General features: G+C 36.8%; 1 protein-coding gene across 1 annotated transcript in view; it reads left to right on the top strand.

Moving 5' to 3' along the window:
• The window catches only part of RNF17 (ring finger protein 17), a gene marked incomplete at its 5' end in the record, with an annotated part of 157,618 nt that overhangs the window by 63,447 nt on the left and 70,102 nt on the right, over positions 1 to 24,069 (top strand). Inside the window, 4 exons of the mRNA XM_080798724.1 lie at positions 5,388 to 5,541; positions 8,359 to 8,474; positions 9,422 to 9,542; positions 18,876 to 18,996. Of these exons, the coding sequence (XP_080654850.1) occupies positions 5,388 to 5,541; positions 8,359 to 8,474; positions 9,422 to 9,542; positions 18,876 to 18,996 (512 nt within the window). The remainder of the gene's footprint in view (positions 1 to 5,387; positions 5,542 to 8,358; positions 8,475 to 9,421; positions 9,543 to 18,875; positions 18,997 to 24,069) is intronic.

The raw sequence follows: 24,069 nt of genomic DNA, 5'->3' as shown, positions 1-24,069 counted from the left end.
AGGGCCATTGTAACAAGGTACCCTAAATTGAATAGCTTAAACAACAAAACTTTATGGTCTGACAGTGATGACTAGTCTAGAAGTCTAAAATCAAGGTTTTGGCGGGGTTCATTCCTTCTGAGATCTTAGAGGTAAAATATATTCCATGTGTCTCCTCTAGATTTTGGTGGTATGCTGGCAATCTTTACCATTTGTTGATGTCTGTTTCATCACCACAGTCTCTTCTGCTTTCCTCACCTGGCATTTTATCTACTTGTTTATCTCAGTTTTTTAATAAGGACACCAGTCCTATTGAATAAAGTCTTAGTCCTGCCCAAGACTTTTTTTTACCTTAATAATGTCTGTAAACCCTAATTTCAAATAAGGTTACATTCTGAGATACTTCGTGGTTAGAACTCCAACATATGTTTTGGGAAGGACACAGTTTGCAAAGCAATCTACTCCTACTCTATCAGAAATTCATGTACTTCCCACATTCAAAATATATCCACCCCATTCCAATCATTACAGTATCACTTCTGAGTCCAAAATCTTATATATAAATATCATCAAATAAAAGTCTCACATCTCATAGTCTAATTCAAGTACAGGTTAAGACTTAGGTATCACTCCAGCTGGAGCAAAATTCTTCTCTATCTCTGAATATGTGAGACCAGACAAATCTAAAACTTAGCAGGACAACTTCTATTAGATTCTTATGACTTGAGAATCCACTTCATTGGCTGGATGCTCCACCCTCCAGTCCTACTAGGGTGGTAGTTTTGCCCCCACCACCTCACTTATTGGAATTGAGGTGTCCTCATGCTCTGGAACCCAGGAGGCTGAACCTCCTGGAACAGAGGATGAGACTGTCCTGCCTCTCAGGCCTGTGCCCTCTGGGCTCCTGGTGGCATTGGCAGACAAGACAGCCTCTGAAACACCTTTGGGGTCATTATTCCTTTTTCTTGAAAGATAACACATGTTCAGGGCTGATAGCCTGGTGAACTCACTTCCTGCCTATGACATCACACAAATCCAACAGCCTTCCTTCTTCCTGTCTCTGTCCCCTTAAGTTCAAGCTAGTAGTGTTTCTACTGAATTGACTGATTGGATCCACAAGTCACTTGCCCGTAATCTCTTCAGCAGTGTCTAGCCACATCCTTGGTGTCCTCTCTTAAGTATACATTCTCATTGTTTACAATATGGATAGACTGAGAATTTTTAAAATACTTCAAGTTCTGGTTTCTTTATGTTTAGCAATTCTTTCTTTATGTCTCTTACGTTTTTTCATAAATAACAAGGAGAAACCAAACTTGCACATTCAGCATTTTGCTTAGAGAGCTCTTCAGCTAAATATTAATGTTCTACTTTCTGTCCAACAGAACACAATTCAACCAAGTTCTCTACCATTTTATATCAAGGATTTCCTTTCTTCCAGTTTCCAATAGCATGTTCCTCATTTCTCTCTGAGATCTCACCAGAAGCACCTTTAACATTCATATTTCTACCAGAATTCTTTTCAAGGCAATCTGGACTTTTTCATTCAAGCACTTCATAACCATTACCTAATTCCAAAGTCACACCCACATTTTAGGTATTTGTCACAGCAACACCCTACTTCTCAAAACCAAAATCTGTATTCATTTCCTAGGGCTGCAATAACAAAGTTACACAGATAAGGTGGCTTAAAGAACATAAATTTATAGTCCCATAGTTCTGGAATTTAGAAGTGTGAGATCAAGGTGTCAGTAGGGTATGTTCCTTCTTAGGGTTGTGAGTGATAAATTATTCCATTCCTTTATCCTACTTTCTGATGCTTAGTTGGAAATTTTTGGTGGTCTGTGACTTCTGCTGCATCACCTTAATCTCTGTCTTGATCTTCTCATGCATTCTCCTCTGTTTGCCTCTGTACCAAATCTTTCCCTTTTAATAACACCAATCATATTATATTAAGGCCTATCCTGGGGCACCTGGGTGGCTCAGTGGGCTAAAGCCTCTGCCTTCAGCTCAGGTCATGATTCCAGGGTCCTGGGTTTGAGCCCCACATTAGGCTCTTTACTCGGCAGGGAGCCTGCTTCCCTCCACCCCCTGCCTGCCTCTCTGCCTATTTGTGATCTCTGTCTGTCAGATAAATATATAAAATCTTTAAAAAAAAAAAAAAAAGCCTTATCCTAATGACCTCATTTTAACTTGATTATCTGTTAAAACTCTGTCTCCAAATAAGGTCACATTCTCAGGTTGTGACTCCAACATATCCTGGAGATACAAGTCAACCCATAACATTGATTCATGTCCGTCATCAAATTTGGGATGTTTTCAGCCATTGTGTCTTCAAATAATCTTGCTGCTCCTTTCTCCTTCTGGAATTCCCATAATGTATATATTAATATGTATAATGGTGCCCTTGGCCTCTGTTCAAGTCCCTTAGCCTCTCTTCCCTTTACACTTTTTCCCACTGATCCTTTCTTATGCTTGTTTCAGATATGCTGTTGAATCCCTCTGGTGTATTTTTCACTTCACTTATTATACTTTTCAGCTCCAGAATTTGTTTGATTCCTTTTTATAATTTCTCTTTGTCGGTTTTTTCATTTTGGTTCTTTATTATTTTCCTGGTTTCCTCTAGTTTTTTATCCATGTGTTCCTTTCTTCTTTGAACATATTTAAGACAGTTGTTCTGAAGTTTTTGTTTAGTATGTCCTTTATCTGGGCTTCTTTGAGGGTGGTTTCTGTTTTGTTCCCATGAGTGAGCCATGTTATCTTTTTTCTTTGTATTTCTTCTGATTTTTTGTTGAAAATTGGACATTTGACTATTAGAATGTGGTAACTTTGAAAATAAGATTCCCCACCTTCCGGGGATTTGCTGGATTTTCTTATTGTTGAAGACTACAGTGGTTGGTTGGTTAGTTTTGAGACTATTTCAAACTATTTTTTCAAAGACTATTCCTTGCATGTGATCACTGAAGTCTCTGTTCCTTTAGCTTGTGACAGAGATTTATTTGAATGCCAGAATCTTGATTGGGTGTTTGCTTGGTTGCTATAAACCTTTGACTTTTTCATAGTTCTGACAAAGTTCATAAGGCTTTTCTCCCCTCCCCCACCTCTTTTTTCCCCATTGTTTCTATGGGGGAACGAGAGCTTAGAGCGTCTTAGTCAACTATTTTGCTGATGTCACTCCTCTGTGTAATTTTTCACTGTTCACTTTGGATGGAAGAATATGAATAAAACCTACTTAGAAATAAAAGTTAAAAAAATTGCAGGTTTTTGAAGTAATTTAAATGAAATAAGAAAAGACAGATTCACAAAATTTCCATTTGCATTATAATACTTAGAAAAGAAGAAATCTTCATTTTTTGCTATTTGATATAGATTTTAAAATATTTTTTAACCTTAAGAATTGGTATTTGGAGGGGTGCCTGGGTGGCTCAGTGGATTAAGCCTCTGCCTTCGGCTCAGGTCATGATCTCAGGGTCCTGGGATCGAGCCCCGCATCAGGCTCTCTGCTCAGCAGGGAGCCTGCTTCCCCCACTCTCTCTGCCTGCCTCTCTGCCTACTTGTGCTCTCTATCTCTCTGTCAAATAAATAAATAAAATCTTCAAAAAAAAAAAATTGGTATTTGGAGAGAGAAACAGACATTTATCCTTGATATTTTGAGTTTTTTTTTTTTTTTTTTAGTGGGGGAACTATGTTTTAGATACTATAAGAACTTTAAGAACTTAAATAACAAAGTAGCCTTATTAATAAGAGAAATCTCTAGTTTACTCAATGTAGTCATTTTTATAAACCCTACTGAAATTACTGATTTAAAGAATGATCAATTCACTTCAAAATCATGAGGTGAAATGTTGATGGGAAACTGGCATTAATAATGCCAATGTATTATTAAATGAATTACATAACTGTACAATGGAGGGATCAGAATCATCACCCCAGTCTGTAGGTGAATTTTAGCATGTTATTACTGAGTCAGTAATGTTATGTCTTTTAGTATATTGCAACCTACATATACTTAAGATGTAGTCAGGCCAAAAAAGGCTTGAATCCACCAAACCTATAGATAGAACTTCTGGCTTTGGGGAAATTTCAGGAGACAGACCTCACTTAATGCAGGAACAAGCTAAATAATTGTATGAGGATGTAACCACATAAATTCAGAAGATGGAGCATTCTACAGAAAAATAGCAGGCTTTCTTCAGCAAGACCTAGTCATTAAAAGAAAAAAAAAAAGGACTACAGTAGATTCTAAAATATTTATTGAGATAACTAAATATAATGTGTAGTCTTGAATTTGATACTGGGTTGGGTCATTTAAGGATATTTAAACATGGCCAAAAAGTACTAATGGGAATACTTAAACAGAAAAGTGAGAATTGACGGAAAATGCAAATTATCACACTGTAATCAAATTGCATGTAAGATATCATCTCACTTTTGCTTTAAAAAATATGGAAAGTTTGTGTGTGTATAAGAAAGGAATCTGGAACCACAAGTGTTGGTAAAGATGTAGAGGAAGGGGAACCCTCTTACACTGTTGGTGGGAATGCAAGCTGGTGCAGCCACTCTGGAAAACAGTATGGAGGTTCCTCAAAAAGTTGAAAATAGAGCTACCCTATGACCCAGCAATTGCACTACTGGGTATTTACTCCAATTTACTTATAGCTATAGTGAAAAGAAGGGGCACATGCACCCCAGTGTTCATAGCAGCAATCCACAGTAGCCAAATTGTGGAAGGAGATGAGGTGTTCTTCAGCAGACGAATGGATAAAGATGATGTGGTTCAAATATATAAAATGGACTATTACTCAGCCTTTAGAAAGGATGAATACCTACCATTTGCATCAACATGGATGGAAGTGGGGGATACTGTGCTAAGTGAAATAAGTCAAGTGGAGGAAGACCATTATTGTATGGTTTCACTCATGACATATAAGAAATAGCGTATATGTTATATATATAAGAGGATCGTGGGGAGGAGAGGGAAAACGGAATGGGAAGAAATCAGGGAGACAAACTATGAGAGACTCTTAACTATAGGATACAAACTGAGGGATGTGAAAAGGTAGGAGGGTAGTGAGGTGGGATAACTGGGTGATGGGCATTAAGGAGGGCATGTGATGGGATGAGCACTAATGATGTACTATATGTTGGCTAATGGAATTTAAATTTTTAAAAAAGGATCTAGAAGGATATACACTTAAGATATCTGAAGAAATGTGATTTTTAAAAAAATTTTGTTATGTCCATATTTGCTAATTTTATATACTGCTTCTGTAATAAAATATTATAAATATAAATTATGTAACAATTGATTTGTCTGATCCCAATAATTTTATAAGCAGTACTTATAATACATGCTACATTAGAATTTTGTTTCTTTGAAACTATAGTGTTTTAATCCTTTTATTTCTTAGATAGAGAGCCTGGATTTTTTATTTTTACTAAAAACAATTGAGGAATTTTATAAAAGTGAAGATGGAGAAAATCTGGAAATCCTCTGTCCAGTTCAAGGTCAAGCCTGTGTAGCTAAATTTGAAGATGGAGTTTGGTACCGAGCAAAAGTTATTGGTAGGAAATTGCACACTATTTCTACGGGGAAATGTTATGCTTAAAAACTGAAACCATTTGAGTTGGTACAAATTAAATCATAGAAGTGGTATTATTTGATCTTACCCATTTTGCTCAGTTATCTTTAAAAAGCTAGTGGTACCTCTGGGGCTAATAATACATTATATGTTAATTTTTTAAAAAAGAAATAAAATGGGGGAAAAAAATGTTGGGAGGTGACTCTCTAAGTCCTTAGATTTTTATTTGACTAGCCCTTAACCTATTTTTTTGTTGTTGTTTTCTAATGTCTGCCTTATTTAAAAAGTTAAATGGTGCTAAACAACTTAGACTATACTCCTCAAAGGCAAATATTTTAGGGTTGCCTGGCTGGCTCAGTTGGAAGAGCATGAAACTCTTGATCTCAGGGTTGTGAGTTTGAGCCTCATGTGGGGTGTAGAGATTACTTTAAAAATACTTTAAATTCTTTCAACTGTTTCTTTTGGTATTTATTTGTGGTATTACTTCTAAATACGTAATACTTTGTTGATATTTTACTCTCAGAAAGTGTCTATTCTTATTAAGGCAGGTAGCAGTTTTAGATTTCTTTTAGCTCTTTTATCCCCTCCCCACCCGTCACCATAGTTTTATCACAATTTTAGTTAATCCATATTCTGCATAAATATTTTCACTAAGTCATAAAAAATAATTTATTTCTATTTCAAGTTAATGCATCAATTTTTCACTTTATTTTCTTAAAATTTATGGCTACATTTTCCTAATTGTTAAAAACAATTTTCCACATGTTTGACTTTTCAGGTAATGTTAGTTGGCTTTTGTTTCTTGTTTTTTCTAGTGGTGAAAACATGTTTCTTTTTTTTTTTTTTTTTAAGATTTTGTTTATCTGACAGAGCGAGATCACAAGTAGGCAGAGAGAGAGGAGGGAAGCAGGCTCCCTGCTGAGCAGAGAGGCTGATGTGGGGCTCGATCCCAGGACTCTGAGATCATGACCTGAGCCAAAGGCAGAGGCTTAACCCGCTGAGCCACCCAGGCACCCCATGAAAACATCTTTCTATCTTCTCCAGTTGGACTGCTAGTCCTCTAAGCTTATTACACTTTTGTTTTCAGAGAATTTATTTCATTTTGCAATATACTTTTTTTTTTCTCCCTGTATTGGATCCCTTGTTTTATGGATCCGACGTTTACTTCTTCAGTTTATTCCCCTGTTTTTTGGGAGCATCTTCTAATTGTTTCCTCAGAATAAATGGAAGTAAGTTTTGAGACCTTTCAGGGATGCTTGGGTGGCTTAGTGGATTAGGTAGCTGCCTTATGCTAAGATCATGATCCTCAGGGTCCTGGGATCCAGTTACACACATCGGGCTCCCTGCTGGGTGAGGAGCCTGCTTCTTCCTCTGCCTCTGCCTGCCGCTCCCCCTGTTTGTGCACTCTCTCTCTCTCAAATAAATAAATAAAATCTTTTAAAAAGTTTTTTTTGAGGCCTCTCATGTCTCCTGACTCTCTCTCATACTGATTGATAATTTGGGTTAAAAAAAAATGTTCTTTAAATTTTTTCTCCTGTGTTCTTTTTATCTCTTGTCTTTAAATTTTATCTACTGTCTTATCTCCTGTTCTTTCAATTTTATCTCTTGTTTGTTTTGTCTAAAACTATATCTCAATTTAGAGACTTGAGGAATAATAAAAATCTAATGGCACTAGTACACTTAAGAATATCCTTCTAGCGTGAGAATTCCAGTGGAAGTGTGGAGGGATTCCCTCACCTTATTATTATACTTATAAATAACATGTGTCTTCTCAATTACTGCAGATACCAGTTACCACAGGGCCTAAGTTGTTTGAAGTGTCCTCTTGAATACCAGTGTTGTTGCATATGCTTCCAAGTCTGCTAAGGAGCAGAGAATGCCTGTATTTTTTCCATTTTTGAAATTATGTATATGGTACTACTCTTTAAATTTGAAAATGGTGGCAACCAGTTTAGTAGAATTATACATAGGTATGATAAGAGAGGCTAAAGTCAGCCATATATTTTGAGTGTTTTCAAAAAGGTCAATGTGATAGGTTTTCATTCAGACTTCTGTATGTTTGAACATTTTAGGGGATTCATTGGTATCCTGTAAAATATAGAGACTAGATTGACATGGAGGTCTGTATTTGCTTATTGTTCACAATATTCCCCGAAATAATTTTTTTTTAATTTCAGTTAGGTATCATTATATGAATGAATCTTTAGTTTGATTATTAAATCTTTTGCTTTAGTCACCTGTGTTGACTAACAGTAAACATTTATTAAGTCCATGCTTACTATGGTGCTTTGCAAATTATTTTAAATAGATGAATCCTCAAAAAAAAAAAGTCTTACGAGATTGGATTCTACTGGTATGCCCATTTTACAAATGAGATAGTGAGGCTTAGAGAGAAAAAGGAACTTGCTCAGACTAATATTTTAGAAAGAGTGATTAGCTTGCTTGGAGTCACATGGAATTTGGATTCTAATCCAGTGAGTCTTAATGCCTAGTTTTAACTTTTAGGCCACAACACCTAGCATTTGATAGCTGTGTTGTTATCCTGGTTTTGATTGTCCTCTGGGTATCTTAAAATTGTTTTTTATTTTAAAATTGTTTCTCAAGTCTGAACGACTGTGCATTATGGTTGATTTTTTTTTAGTTCCACATATTAGAAAATTTTTTATATTTAAAAAATTATTAAGTTTATATGTTGATCATAAAAGTATTCTAACATAGTTGACTGTCCCGTCTAAATTTTGCTAGATAACTCTCTGTTTTCTTTCCAAGTTTATGATTTCTAATTTAATAATTTTTGAAGGATTGCCTGGACATCGTGAAGTTGAAGTTAAATATGTGGACTTTGGCAATACTGCAAAAATAACACTTAAAGAAATGCGTAAAATAAAAGATGAGTTTCTAAATCCCCCAGAGAAGGTAATCTATTTATTGTGAGTCATGGGGTCAGAATATTAACACAATTGTGACAGTATTTTTAGAAATCATTTTTATCATAGAAATGCTCTTGTTAACTAACATTTTTGTCAGTAAATAATTTAATACATGGCATATAGAAAAGAGTTGCTGTCATTACTGTAATTTTCTATATAGCAGCCATAAGTTGTTAAGATGTATGTATAACTTAGCAAATAAGCATTAATTATAAATGTATATCTGTATGTATGTTTGTGTCTTCATAGGTATTTACTGGTCTCCAGATCTTAGTGTTATTTTGAAAACCTGTATAATGTGGTAGGAAGGTGATAGATTTTGTGTGAAAATCTCATCATAGAAGTATTTTTACTGCAATTCCATTTATGTTTAAGTATATATAACATGTCCAAGAGAAAGAGAAGTCTGGAAAAATAAGTAAAAAATTATCTTTCTCTTGGAATCTTATTCCTCAGAGATAAAGAAGGTTAATGGGGCTTATTTTCTTAGGCATTTGAATTATTGTTAAACAATATTTTTCATTTTTAAAATGAGTAAACTAGGAAAAACTTGAAAATATAAATAAAAAGGGCTTATTCAGAACTATTGAATATTTTTTATAAATATAATTCTAATTCTAAGATGTTTCTTCTATTTAACAATTATAGGATTAGAAAAATAGTCCTGTAACCTGCTTTTCTCATTTAACAGTATATAATGAGTATCTAATTTTTTCAGTAGATGCTTATTATATTGGTGTCTGAATGTGCAATAATTCTACCAAATGATCTGTTGACTCCAGTTATTGCTATCTATAAAATATTTTATAGATACCTTTTGCACATTTATTTTCAGATTATATATTCAGAGTTTTTTGTACACATATAAAATTTTAATTCTAAAATAACTAGAAATTTCACCTTTTCTTAATGGTGCAATTTTGTTTGACACAGGCAATTAAATGTAAGCTGGCCTATATTGAACCATGTATAAGGACAATGCAGTGGTCCAAAAAAGCTAAGGAAAAATTTGAAGAAAAGACTCAAGATAAATTTATGACATGTTCAGTCATCAGTAAGCTATTCCATTTTTATTTGTTGCTATATAATTATATATAATTTTAAATAAGGATAACATAATACATTTGCTTGGTCTTAGAGTAAATTCAGTGTGTCATCAATGAGATTAGTAAGAGAGAACATTTATTGAGAAATAGGTATAGTGGATATAGTTGCAGGCTGTAGAGTATAAAATCAGTACAAGGCAAAAATTGCCATTAAAGATCAGGTTATCCTAGGGGTGCCTAGATGGCTCATTCGGTGGAGTGTGGGACTCTTGATCTTTGAGTTATAGGTTCAAGCCCCACATTGGGTGTAGAGATTACTTAACAATAAAGTCTTAAAAAAAATCAGTCATCCTAGATATGGCCTCTTGAACACCCTAAAGCCAGGAATTAGCTTCTCTTATTTCATTTACATTTCTGCACTGGTTCTTTCCTGATTTTGGCATGATGAATATTAAAGTTTAATGTGCAGGAAAGTGAGGAGAGGTGGGACATAATTGTTAAATAGTTTTCATATTTTTTTTCATTTCATTTTACTTAAGTGAATTCAACTGTAGCCTCTCCCCATATTTAAAAAAAAAGTCATTTCTTTTTTTGACTAGTTTGGGCCCAAGATACAGGCTTACCACTAGCTCACAATTTTGTGACCCAGCACGTTCTGAAAATGAAAAGTTGACTAGCAAAACCTGATCTGAAGTGACATGAAGATATATATAGTCTTTATCTCCTTTATACTGAATATTCATATATTCCATTTCAGGATAGTAATGTATGTTTGTAGGCTGCTGCCTTGGAATCTTGCTGGGGGTATTATAAAATAGGCAGGGTCAAGATGGTGGAGAAGTAGCACGCTGAGACCACATCGGGTAGCAGGAGATCAGCTAGATAGCTTATCTAACCATTGTGAGCACCTACAAATCCAACGGGAAATCGAAGAGAAGAGCAACAATTCTAGAAACAGAAAATTGATCACGTTCTGAAAGGTAGGACCTGCGGAGAAGTGAATCCAAAGCGATGGGAAGATAGACCCCGGGGGGAGGGGCCAGCTCCTGGCAAGCGGCGGAGCAACGCAGCACAAAATCGGGACTTTTAAAAGTCTGCTACACTGGGAGACATCGCTCCAGAGGCTAAACCGGGGGGAAACCCAGGCGGGGTCAGCATAACCCCAGGTCCCGTGGGGTCACAGAAGGACCGGGGGTGTCTGAGTGCCACAGAGCTTGCAGGTATTAGAGCGGGGAAGCCGGCTACAGCGACAAAGCTGAGGAGTGAGCTCTCAGACCAGGGTTACCTTGTGCCGGTCGCAGGCTGGGTGGGCTCGGAGTGCGGCCGGAGGCCACGGAGACGGAAGCGACCGGACGCTTTTCTCCAGGTTCCAGCAATTAACTGCTTTCCTCAAGGCACGACAGCAGGCCAGGGAGGTGGGGCGGTTGGGCGCTTTTCTCTGAGGGCACACTGAGGAGCGGAACCCCAAGCTCTCGGCTCCTCCAGGCCGAGAGATTGGGAGGCCGCCATCTTCATTCCCGTCCTCTGGAACTCTACAGAAAGCGCTCAGGGAACAAAAGCTCCCGAAAGCAAACCCGAGCCAATTACTTAGCCCGGCCCCTGGCAAGGGCGGTGCAATTCTGCCTGCGGCAAAAACACTTGAGAATCACTAAAACAGGCCCCTCCCCCAGAAGATCAACAAGAAACCCATCCAAAACCAACTTCACTCACCAAGAACAGCAGAATTCCACAGCAGGAAAAAGCAAATCTTATCTGGACAAAATGACAAGGCGGAAAAACTCACCTCAAAAAAAAGAAAAAGAGGCCATACCGAAGGTTGGAGACCTAATCAATACGGACATTGGTAACATGACAGATCTAGAGTTCAGAATGACAATTCTCAAGGTTCTAGCCGGGCTCGAAAAAGGCATAGAAAATATTAGAGAAACCCTCTATGGAGAGATAAAAGCCTTTTCTGGAGAAATAAAAGAACTAAAATCTAACCAAGTTGAAATCAAAAAAGCTATTAATGAGGTGCAATCAAAAATGGAAGCTCTCACTGCTAGGATAAATGAGGCAGAAGAAAGAATTAGTGACATAGAAGACCAAATGACAGAGAATAAAGAAGCTGACCAAAAGAGAGACAAATACTGGACCACGAGGAGAGAATTCGAGAGAGAAGCAACACCATAAGACGACACAACATTAGAATAATTGGGATTCCAGAAAAAGAAGAAAAAGAGAGGGGAGCAGAAGGTATATTGGAGAGAATTATTGGAGAGAATTTCCCTAATATGGCAAAGGGAACAAACATCAAAATCCAGGAGATGCTAAGAACGCCCCTCAAAATCAATAAAAATAGGTCCACACCTCGTCACCTGAGAGTAAAATTTACAAGTCTTAGCGACAAAGAGAAAATCCTGAAAGCAGCCCGGGAAAAGAAGTCTGTAACATACAAGGGTAAAAACATTAGATTGGCAGCAGACCTATCCACAGAGACCTGGCAGGCCAGAAAGAACTGGCATGATATATTCAGAGCACTAAACGAGAAAAACGTGCAGCCAAGAATACTATATGTGGCTAGGCTATCCCTGAAAATAGAAGGAGAGATAAAGAGCTTCCAGGACAACAAAAGCTGAAGGAATTTGCAAACACCAAACCAGCTCTACAGGAAATATTGAAAGGGTCCTCTAAGCAAAGAGAGACCCTGAAAGTAGTAGATCAGAAAGAAACAGAGACAATATACAGTAACAGTCACCTTACAGGCAATACAATGGCACTAAATTCATATCTCTCAATAGTTACCCTGAATGTTAATGGGCTAAATGCCCCAATCAAAAGACACAGGGTATCAGAATGAATTAAAAAAAAAAAACCATCAATATGCTGCCTACAAGAAACTCATTTTAGACCCGAAGACACCTCCAGATGTAAAGTGAGGGGGTAGAAAACAATGTACCATGCTAATGGACATCAGAAGAAAGCTGGGGTGGCAATCCTTAGATCAATTAGATTTTAAGCCAAAGACTATAATAAGAGATGACGAAGGACACTATATCATACTCAAAGGGTCTGTCCAACAAGAAGACCTAACAATCTTAAATATCTATGCCCCTAACATGGGAGCGGCCAACTATATAAATCAATTAATAACAAAATCAAAGAAATACATCAACAGTAATACAATAATAGCAGGGGACTTTAACACTGCCCTCACTGAAATGGACAGATCATCTAAGCGAAAGATCAACAAGGAAATAAAGGCCTTAAATGACACACTGGACCAGATGGACATCACAGATATATTCAGAACATTCCATCCCAAAGCAACAGAATATACATTCTTCTCTAGTGCACATGGAACATTCTCCAGAATAGACCACATCCTGGGTCATAAATCAGGTCTCAATCGGTACCAAAAGATTGAGATCATTCCCTGCACATTTACAGACCACAATGCTCTGAAGCTAGAACTCAATCACAAGAGGAAATTTGGAAAGAACGCAAATACATGGAGACTAAACAGCATCCTAAAAAATGAATGGGTCAACCAGGAAATTAAAGAAGAATTGAAAAAATTCATGGAAACAAATGATAATGAAAACACAATGGTTCAAAATCTGTGGGACACAACAAAGGCAGTCCTGAGAGGAAAATATATAGCGGTGCAAGCCTTTCTCAAGAAACAAGAGGGGCGCCTGGGTGGCTCAGTGGGTTAAGCCACTGCCTTCGGCTCAGGTCATGATCTCAGGGTCCTGGAATCGATCCCCATATCGGGCTCTCTGCTCAACAGGGAGCCTGCTTCCCCCTCTCTGCCTGCCTCTCTGCTTACCTGTGATCTCTCTCTGTCAAATAAATAAATAAAAATCTTTAAAAAGAAACAAGAAAGGTCTCAAATACAAAACCTAACCCTACATCTAAAGGAGCTGGAGAGAGAACAACAAAGAAAGCCTAAACCCAGCAGGGGAAGAGAAATCATAACGATCAGAGCAGAAATCAATGAAATAGAAACTAAAAAAACGGTAGAACAAATCAATGAAACTAGGAGCTGGTTCTTTGAAAGAATTGATAAGATTGACAAACCCCTGGCCAGACGTCTCAAAAAGGAAAGAGAAAGGACCCAAATAAATAAAATCATGAATGAAAGAGGAGAGATCACAACCAACACCAAAGAAATACAAACAATTATAAGAACATACTACGAGCAACTCTACGCCAACAAATTTGACAATCTGGAAGAAATGGATACATTTCTAGAGACATATAAACTACCACAACTGAACCAGGAAGAAATAGATAACCTGAACAGACCCATAACCAGCAAGGAGAGTGAAACAGTCATCAAAAATCTCCAAACAAACAAAAGTCCAGGACCAGACGGCTTCCCAGGGGAATTCTACCAAACATTTAAAGAAGAATTAATTCCTACTCTCCTGAAACTGTTCCAAAAAATGGAAATGGAAGGAAAACTTCCAAACTCATTCTATGAGGCCAGCATCACCTTGATCCCAAAACCAGACAAGGATCCCACCAAAAAAAAGAATTACAGACCAATATCCTTGATGAACACAGATGCTAAAATTCTCACCAAAATACTGGCCAATAGGATCCAACAGTACATTAAAAGGATTATTCACCACGACCAAGTGGGATTTATTCCAGGGCTGCAAGGTTGGTTCAACATCCGCAAATCCATCAATGTGATACAATACATTAATAAAAAAAAGAGTAAGAACCATATGATACTCTCAATAGATGCTGAAAAAGCATTTGACAAAGTGTAGCATCCCTTCCTGATTAAAACTCTTCAAAGTGTAGGGATAGAAGGTACATAACTCTATATTATCAAAGCCATCTATGAAAAACCCACTGCAAATATCATTCTCAATGGAGAAAAACTGAAAGCTTTTCCGCTAAGGTCAGGAACACGGCAGGGATGTTCGTTATCACCACCGCTGTTCAACATAGTACTAGAAGTCCTAGCCTCAGCAATCAGACAACAAAAAGAAATTAAAGGCATCCAAATTGGCAAAGAAGAAGTCAAACTATCACTCTTTGCAGATGATATGATACTGTACGTGGAAAACCCAAAAGGCTCCACTCCAAAACTGCTAGAATTTATACAGGAATTCAGTAAAGTGTCAGGATATAAAGTCAATACACAGAAATCAGTCGCATTTCTTTACACTAACAATAAGACAGAAGAAAGAGAAATTGAGGAGTCAGTTCCATTTACAATCGCACCCAAAACCATAAGATACCTACGAATAAACCTAATGAAAGAGGCAAAGAATCTGTACTCAGAAAACTATAAAGTCCTCATGAAAGAAATTGAGGAAGACACAAAGAAATGGAAAAATATTCCATGCTCATGGATTGGAAGAACAAATATTGTGAAAATGTCTATTCTACCTAAAGCAATCTACACGTTTAATGCAATCCCTATCAAAATCCCATCCATTTTTTTAAAGAAATAGAACAAATAATCCTAAAATTTATATGGAACCAGAAAAGACCTCAAATAGCCAAAGGAATATTGAAAAAGAAAGCCAAAGTCGGTGGCATCACAATTCAGACTTCAAGCTCTATTACAAAGCTGTCATCATCAAGACAGTATGGTACTGGCACAAAAACAGACATATAGATCAATGGAACAGAATAGAGAGCCCAGAAATAGACCCTCAACTCTATGGTCAACTAATCTTCGACAAAGCAGGAAAGAATATCCAATGGAAAAAAGACAACCTCTTCAACAAATGGTGCTGGGAAAATTGGACAGCCACATGCAGAAAAATGAAATTGGACCATTTCCTTACACCACACACAAAAATAGACTCAAAATAGATGAAGGACCTCAATGTGAGAAAGGAATCTATCAAAATCCTTGAGGAGAATGCAGGCAGCAACCTCTTTGACCTCAACTGCAGCAACTTCTTCCTAGGAACATCGCCAAAGGCAACAGAAGCAAGGGCAAAAATGAACTACTGGGATTTCATCAAGATCAAAAGCTTTTGCACAGCAAAGGAAACTGAACAAAACCAAAAGACAACTGACAGAATGGGAGAAGATATTTGCAAACGACATATCAGATAAAGGACTAGTATCCAAAATCTATAAAGAGCTTATCAAACTCAATACCCAAAGAACAAATAATCCAATCAAGAAATGGGTAGAGGACATGAACAGACATTTCTGCAAAGAAGACATCCAGATGGCCAACAGACACATGAAAAAATGCTCCACATCACTCGGCATCAGGGAAATACAAATCAAAACCACAATGAGATACCACCTCACATCCGTCAGAATGCCTAAAATCAACAGGTCAAGAAATGACAGATGCTGGCGAGGATGCGGAGTGAGGGGAACCCTCCTACACTGCTGGTGGGAATGCAAGCTGGTGCTACCATTCTGGAAAACAGTGTGGAGCTTCCTCAAAAAACTGAAAATAGAGCTACCCTACGACCCAGCGATTGCACTACTGGGTATATATCCTAAAGATACAAACGTGGTGCTCCGAAGGGGCACGTGCACCCGAATGTTTATAGCAGCAATGTCCACAATAGCCAAACTGTGGAAAGAGCCTAGATGTCCATCAACAGATGAATGGATAAAGAAGAAGTGGTATATATACACAATGGAATACTATGCAACCATCAAAAGAAATGAAATCTTGCCATTTGTGACGACGTGGATGGAACTAGAGGGTATTATGCTTAGCGAAATAAGTCAGTCGGAGAAAGACAACTATCGTACGATCTCTTTGATATGAGGAAGTGGAGATGCAATGCAGGGAGGTTGGGGGGAGGTAGGAAAAGAAAAAATGAAAGAAGATGGGATTGGGAGGGAGACAAACCATAAAAGACTCAATCTCATAAAACAGACTGAGGGTTGCTGGGGGGAGGGGGGACGGGAGAGGGTGGTGGGGAATGGACATTTGGGAGGTATGTGCTATGATGAGTGCTGTGAAATATGTAAACCTGGCGATTCACAGACTTGTACCCCTGGGGATAAAAATACATTATATGTTTATTAAAATTAAAAAAACAATAAAATAAAATAGGCAGTATATATTTTATGTAGCTTTTCTCAATTTGAAGTTCTGAAACCTGTCTGGCCCCAAGGGGTTTGGATGCAGAGGTTTGGGGGTGTGGGAGTCTGTTATTTTTCTGGCTTCGTTGGTCTTGATAAATGCTAGTGCAGGACACACAAGATTACTATATCTATTTATTTACTTTTGTCATGCTACCATTAAATGAACCCAATCACCAGAAGAGTGTTAGCCTCTGTTACAATAAGGAGACTAAAGCTTAGCGATCAGCAGTTCAAAGTTACAGAACTGGGAATTGATGACATATCAGTGATAATTTTTTTTAAAGACTTTATATATTTATTTGACAGAGATCACAAGTAGGCAGGCAGAGAGAGACGAGGAAGCAGGCTCCCCTGCTGAGCAGAGAGCCCGATGCGGGACTCGATCCCAGGACCCTGGGATCATGACCTGAGCCGAAAGCAGAGGCTTTAACCCACTGAGCCACCCAGGTTCCCATATCAGTGATAATTTATCCACATTGTTGATATGATAAATTGTTCTGAAGAAATGGTTTGTTTAAAGAAGAATGTGATTACAGATATTGCATCCTTAGTCAATAACAGTTTTATATCTGGCTTCCCTGATGTGAGTGGTAAATTAAGGGCTTCTTAGTCCTTGAGTAATCTCCACTGATTTTTGATTCCTTCTTTTTCTTACTCACTTAATTACTTGTTATAGCAATAACATCCAAACACTAGTCATAACATAGTTATTATGCTAGATAATTTATTTGAACAGGGCCTTCTGACACTCCTTAAATCTAAAAGATCTTACCCCATTAAGCTGCCCAATGATGAGATTGACAGTTAAAGACATTAATAATAGATGATAAGGGGAGCATTGTTACCTTATAAAGCAAGGGATATTTAAATTTTTTTTAAAGATTTTATTTATTTATTTATTTATTTGGCACAAGAGAGCGAGCGCGCGCGCACAAGCAGGGGAAGCAGCAGGCAGAGGGAGAAGGAGAAGCAGGCTCCCTGCAGAGCAGGGGGAGCCCGATGTAGGACTCGAACCCAGGACCCTGGGATCATGACCTGAGCCGAAGGCAGCTGCTCAACCAACTGAGCCACCCAGGCGCCCTGGGATATTTAAGTTTTAATTAGCAGAGCAGGGGAAGTTGGTAAAGGTACAGAACATACGGAAAGTTAGCCCTGTTGCAATAAAGAACTCTATGTATGGGAAATATGAAGACAAAGAACTAATGGGACCACAAGACATGGAAAGTAAGAAGATGAAAATTAATTGAGGCTCAGCATTGCTTAGCTTTTTATTTTTAGATGATATATCTTGTCCATTGAAAAGTAGTCAGGAATCATTTTTAGGCTCTTGAGAAAGGTTATCTAATATGTATTTTTATGACTAGATAATAAAGTATGCTGTGGTAACACTTTGTGTTATTTGGAATCATCTTTTTTTTTTTTTTTTTTTTTTTTAGAATCATTCTGACCAGCAGCTACCAGCTGCTGTTGTGTAGAAGGTGTAAGCATAACCTGTATTGAAGTGTGTATTCAGTGTATACTTTAGTACACTGAAGTATGTGTTTCTTAAAGAAATTACTCTATTGTTTATTCAGATACATACTAGGCAGGTTCTCTGTGCTATGTACCATAAGTAAGTAAATAGGCATACAAGATGTAAACTTTATCCATAGTTAAACTCCCAGTTTAGTTTAAGAAATAGATCTAAATAGATCTATGTGTTTAAGTAACCATTATGTATTCTAAAAGAAATTAAAAATTAGATTGTTTGTCCTAAAAACACGGGAAAATAATCCAGATTTCAATCTCTAATTGAGGATTCTGGATTTTTTTTTTTTTTTGTCATTGTAAACTTTGTGCCATTCTTTTAAAAGCTGTAAACCTTCGCGGATAATCTCTAGCCTGAATTTCATTCTTTTGTACTCTGGAACTTGGGTGAACACAGTAAAATAGTTTAAAAACACATCAGAACATTTCTTCAATGAATATATATCAATTTATATTTTTTTGAATTTAAAAGCTTTAAACTGCTTTTTGATCTGTTATAGAACAGTACACAATCTAAAATGAAAATTTTATTAATTTGCATATGCTGCAGATAACATGGACAATTGTTTTACGTTTGCAAAATGCTGCTTTTACCCTATAGAGACACTTTGGTATTATTCAGCAAAAAACCCACATATATGCAAAATGTAATTGTTTATAGCTTTTTTAAACATTGCTTCATTTAGTATGTTTCGCAACATATTTATCTCTTTCCCCAAACTCATCTTAATGTTTTACAGAAATTCTAGAAGATAATGTGCTCTTGGTTGAGCTTTTTGATTCTCTTGGTGCTCCTGGAATGACTCCTACTAGTATAAATGACCAGCTAGTCAAAGAGGGCCTAGCATCTTATGAAGTAGGGTAAGTAGACCTGTAAATGTTTGTTAGTTTGTACATAACATTTTATTCACAAGAAGGAAAACTGGCATACCTTTCCCTTTAGAATATCTGCTTAGGCTGTAGCTTTGGGAGGTTCCCCCCATTCTTGAAAAATAGTAGGAAAAATAATTGGAGTCATTAGTCTAATGGGGAGTAGAGTGGCTTTTCCCTAAGGGACTCTGAAACCAAGAGAATGGTTTATAGGGATTGAAGGTACTTCTAAGAAAAGGAGAATGCATCTTATTTCTAGGTGGAACATCTGCTTTGGCAGCCCTTTGTGCCTATTTGAAAAGATAATTAGGAAGAGAAATGGCAGGATAGGGTAGTTAGTGGTAGAGTTAGCCCACATTCCCATTTGGAGAAATGTACATTCTTCCTAGGTTCAAGGGGATACTTTGAACAAGAACCAGATTTGAGCCATTGTGCCTAGTACAGACCAGTGGTTGAGCAGCCCTGAAGCAAAAGGACAGAGGTTAGTGAGGAGGGGTGGGAGGGTTAGGAGTTAGGAGGGTTAGGAGTCAAGACAAAACAATTATTTCACAATACAGACGTGTGCAGTAGGGTGGCCCCTGAAGGATCTTCTGCAGAATTCCCACATATCACTCTCAAGAAAGCAAATATTTGATAACACCCACACATAATGTCTGTTGGGGTAAGCCAGAGAAGCAGAAACCTGCAGTAATGTGCTTAGTATGTAGTCTTGCCTTCCTTCCCTGCCCTAACACTGGGGATTGGAAGCTGGAGTGGGCCTGCCCTTTTTCCACTGTAAGCCCTAAGTAAGGGGAGAGAAAGAAATGGGAGGAAGTTTTTAAATGTATAGGACTGAGCAGCATCTGGGTGGCTCAGTTGGTTAAGCGTCAGACTTGATTTCACCTCAGGTTGTGATCTCAGGATTGTGAGATTGAGCCCCACTTGGGCTCTGTGCTGGGCATGGAGCCTGCTTAAGATACTCTCTCCTACTTCTTCCACCCTGCCCTCTCTTTCTTCCTCTCAAAAAAAAATTATTATTTCTCTTTTATAAAAAAAAGTCAGGGTTATTGAGGTGAAACATACAATAAAATTCACCTTTTGCATACACAGTCATATAACCATTATCACACTCAAAATACAGAATATTTCTATCATGATAAAAAGTTCCTTGTGCACCTTTGTAGTTCTTTCTCTTCCTCCACACCCAAACCTTGGCAATTACTGATCTAATTTGTTTCTATAATTTTTACTTTTCCATAACTTCTTATAAATGGAGTCATAGTGTATTTGCCTTCTGTGTCTGGCATCTTTCATTTAGCTTAATGCTTCTGAGATTCATCCATGTTGTTGCATGTATCAGTTTTTATTTTTCACTATTATTCTGTTGTCTGGATGTACCACAATATTAAACATTTCCTAATTGATGAACATTTGAGCTGTTTCCAGTTTGAGAGATTTTATGAAAAAGGTGTTGTAAACATTTGCATACTTGTCTTTGTATGTAGACATATTTATGTATTTTCTCTTGAGTAAATACCCAGGAGTGAGATTGCTGCTTATAAGGTAAGTGGGTTTTTGTTCTTTATTTAATCTAGTGTCCCGGCCACATTATTGCCTTGATAATTTTGGCATAAATCTCAGACATCATATAACTTCATCCATCTAATATTTTGGTATGTATATCTAAAAGAAAAATTTTTTTTAAGTTGTGTGTTTTTTTTAACTTTATAAGAAACTGCCACACATTTTCTAAATTGACTCTACCATCTTGCATTTCCACCAACAATTTGTGAGTTCTATTGTTCTCTGTCCTTGCCAGTGCTTGATTTTATCACTTTGTGTTCACATCAGCCCTTCTACTAGAAATACAGTGGTTTTTCATAGTAGTGTTAATTTTAGCTTAATGATAGTAAAGATCTTTTCATATTCTTATTTACCATCTGTGTCTCTTCTTTGGTGAAGTTTTCAAAAGTTTTGTGCTTTTGTGCTTTTTGCTTACTGTTCTTGAAATGTGAAAGTAGTTTAATATATTCTAGATATAAGTTCTTCATCAAGATAATGTGATTTGCTTTGATTTTGCTTTTTTATAGTTTTAGGTTTCATATTAAGTTCTGTCATTTTTTTTTTATTTTGTTAAATAGAATTTATGTTTTGGGTTCTCAACACTGAGCAGAAAGCACAGGGATTTCCCACATATTCCTGGCCCCCCCCAGCAGGCACAGCCTCTCCCACTGTCAACCACCAAAATGGTACATTTGTTAACATCAGTGAAACTACATTGACATATCATAATCATCCAAAGTCCATAATTTACATTCTGTGGGTTTTGACTAAATGTATGGTGACACGAATCCACCATTATGATATCGGAGTATTTTCACTGTCCTAAAAATCCCTTGTGTTTAGTCTATTCATCCTTCCCTCCCTTGAATCCCTGATATTTTTTACTGTCTCCATAGTTTTGCCTTTTCCGGAATATCATATAATTGGAGTCATCCAGCATATAGCCTTTTCAGATTGGCTTATTTCACTTAATAGTGTGCATTTAAACTTCCCCCTTATCTTTTCATGTCTTAATAACTTTTTTCCTTCTACCACTGAATAATAGCTCATTGTCTGGATGTACAACAGTTTGTCTATCCATTCACCTACTAAAGGACATCTTGGTTGCGATCAGGTTTGATAATTATGAATAAAGCTGCTATAAACATTGACATTCAGGTTTTTGTGTAGACATGTTTTCACCTCGTTTGGGCAAATACCAAGGAGTGTGATTGCTGGGTTGTATGGTAAGAAGTGTTTAGTTGTGAAAGAAAATGCCAAACTGTCTTCCAAAGCAGCTGTACCATTTTGCATTCACACAAGCAATGAGTGAGGGATTCCTGTTGCCCCACATCCTCATTAGCACTTGGTGTTGTCAGCGTTCCAGATTTTGGTCCTTCAATTGTATGTGTAGTGGTAGAATCTCATTTTTTGTTTTTATTTGTGATTTCATGGTGACATGTGATGTGGAGCATCTTTTCACATGCTTATTTGCTGTCTTTATATTTTCTTTGGTGAGGTTCCTCTTAATGTTCTGGAGCCATTTTTTAGGTGAGTTGCTTTCTTATTGTTGAATTTTAAGTGTTCTTTTTATATTTTGGATAACAGTACTTTATGTATGATATGTGTCTTTTGCAAATATTTTCTCCAAGTGTGTGGCTTTTTTTTTCATCCTCTTGATAGTGTCTTTCACAGAACAGATGTTTATAATTTCAGTGAAATTCAACTTCTAAATACTTGTCTCATGAGTCATGGAATAAAGCTATTTTTAAACTTTAAATTTTTTCCCTTTGTCTTAAGCAGCTTTGGAGAATAAGGCATTTATTAGATAAATACTCCAAAATATCACTACTATCAAGAGCATCAGAGGAGAACAGCAAGCACCCATCCGCTCACTTTGATATGCCACTGTTGTAGGGAGGAACTAAAGCTAAAACAAAACTCCATTCCACAGTAAGCAAAATAGATTCTAGAAAGAAGAGCTCTTTGTGACGGTGTAGCAGCATTCTGCAAGAGCAGTATTCTATACAATACACAGGGAGCTTTCCTAGCTTTTAAAATAAAATTTCCCTGTCTTTTGCACCTCTCCATATATATAAATTTAAATATTAGGGGAGAATTTTCTAGTTACAAATCATAAATTTAGGTAATATTGAAGTCATGTATGATACAACTTAACCCAACTTAACCCCCAAAAAAGTGAGATAAATAGTTAACTAGAAGAGAAGAAGCATTTCATGATGTGTACTTATATTAAATCACCACAATGTACATTTTAAATATCTTACAATTTTATATGTCAGTTATACCCCAACAAAGCTGAATTTTTTTTTAATTGGCCATCTAGTGGTAAAGTATGGTCAACATGCAGTAGAAGATAACATTCATGTGTTAAACTGTGGGCATGCCCTGAATTTTTTTTATCAGTGTTAATATCTTTACATGGATATGTAACCCATATAATCCACCTGCTAGCCAAAAGTTAAAGGTACAGTTCTTGGCCATAGAAACTTGTGTTTCTTTTGAATGACTCTTTTGGCCAGTCTGGATCACTAAAGCTGGCATGGTAATGTTGACTGAATTCAGAAGTTTTCCATTGCTGCAGTTGTGTTTTAATTAAAATCATGAAGTATTTTCTTACCTCTCATTTAACCAGACTTTTTTTTTAAGAATCAGGGTCATATAGTTTTAACTAAGTTTTTTCCAGTTAACATTCATTTTATAAGACATCAGATTTGGGCATATAATCAATGATGGTTGTTTAGTTTTTTAACCAAAAAAGACTAAATACATATATATGTACTGTTTCTCTGGAAAGAGTCATAAAATTCAAAATTTTAAATTTTGGACCATGTACATATATTACTTTCTCAAAAACTAGTAACATTTATTTTTTAAAAGTCTATTAATGTACACTTCACACAGACCAAGATGGCTGTAATTTTAAAAAAAAAAAAAATGTGTTGGTGAGAATGTGGAGAGAGGAATATAAATAGTGAAGCACTGTGGAAAACAGCTTGAAGATTCCTTAAAAACTTAAACATAACCCAGAAATTTCATTTCTTGGATATATTCCCCAAAGAATTGAGAACAGATACTCAAATATATGTACATGTATATTCATAGGTGGATCCACCCTGTTTGTCTATCAACAGTTGGATAAACAAATTGTGGTAGATAGACATACAATGGAATATTATTCAGCCTTTAAAAAGTAATTAAATTTGGGGGTGCCTGGGTAGCTCAGTCTTAGGTGTCTAACTCTTGATTTTGGCTCAAGTCATGATCTCAGGGTTGTGAGACTGAGCCCTGAGTTGGGCTCTGCCCTGGACATGGCGCCTGCTTAAGATTCTTTCTCTCCTTCTTCCTTTGTCCCCCCCCACCCCAAAATAAAGGAATTAAATTTTGATATAATATTGATGCATCTTGAAAACTTTATGCTAAGTGAAATAAGCCAGACACAAAAGGTGAGAGTATGATTCCATTTATATGAAATATCCAGAGTAGTTAAATCCACAGAGATGGAACACTGATTGGTGGTTA

This window comes from Martes martes (assembly GCF_963455335.1).
Source record: "Martes martes genome assembly, chromosome: 3".
Classification (NCBI taxonomy): Eukaryota; Metazoa; Chordata; class Mammalia; order Carnivora; family Mustelidae; genus Martes; species Martes martes.
The sequence above is the reverse complement of the archived record's forward strand: the minus strand, read 5'-3'. Positions and strand labels throughout refer to the sequence as shown.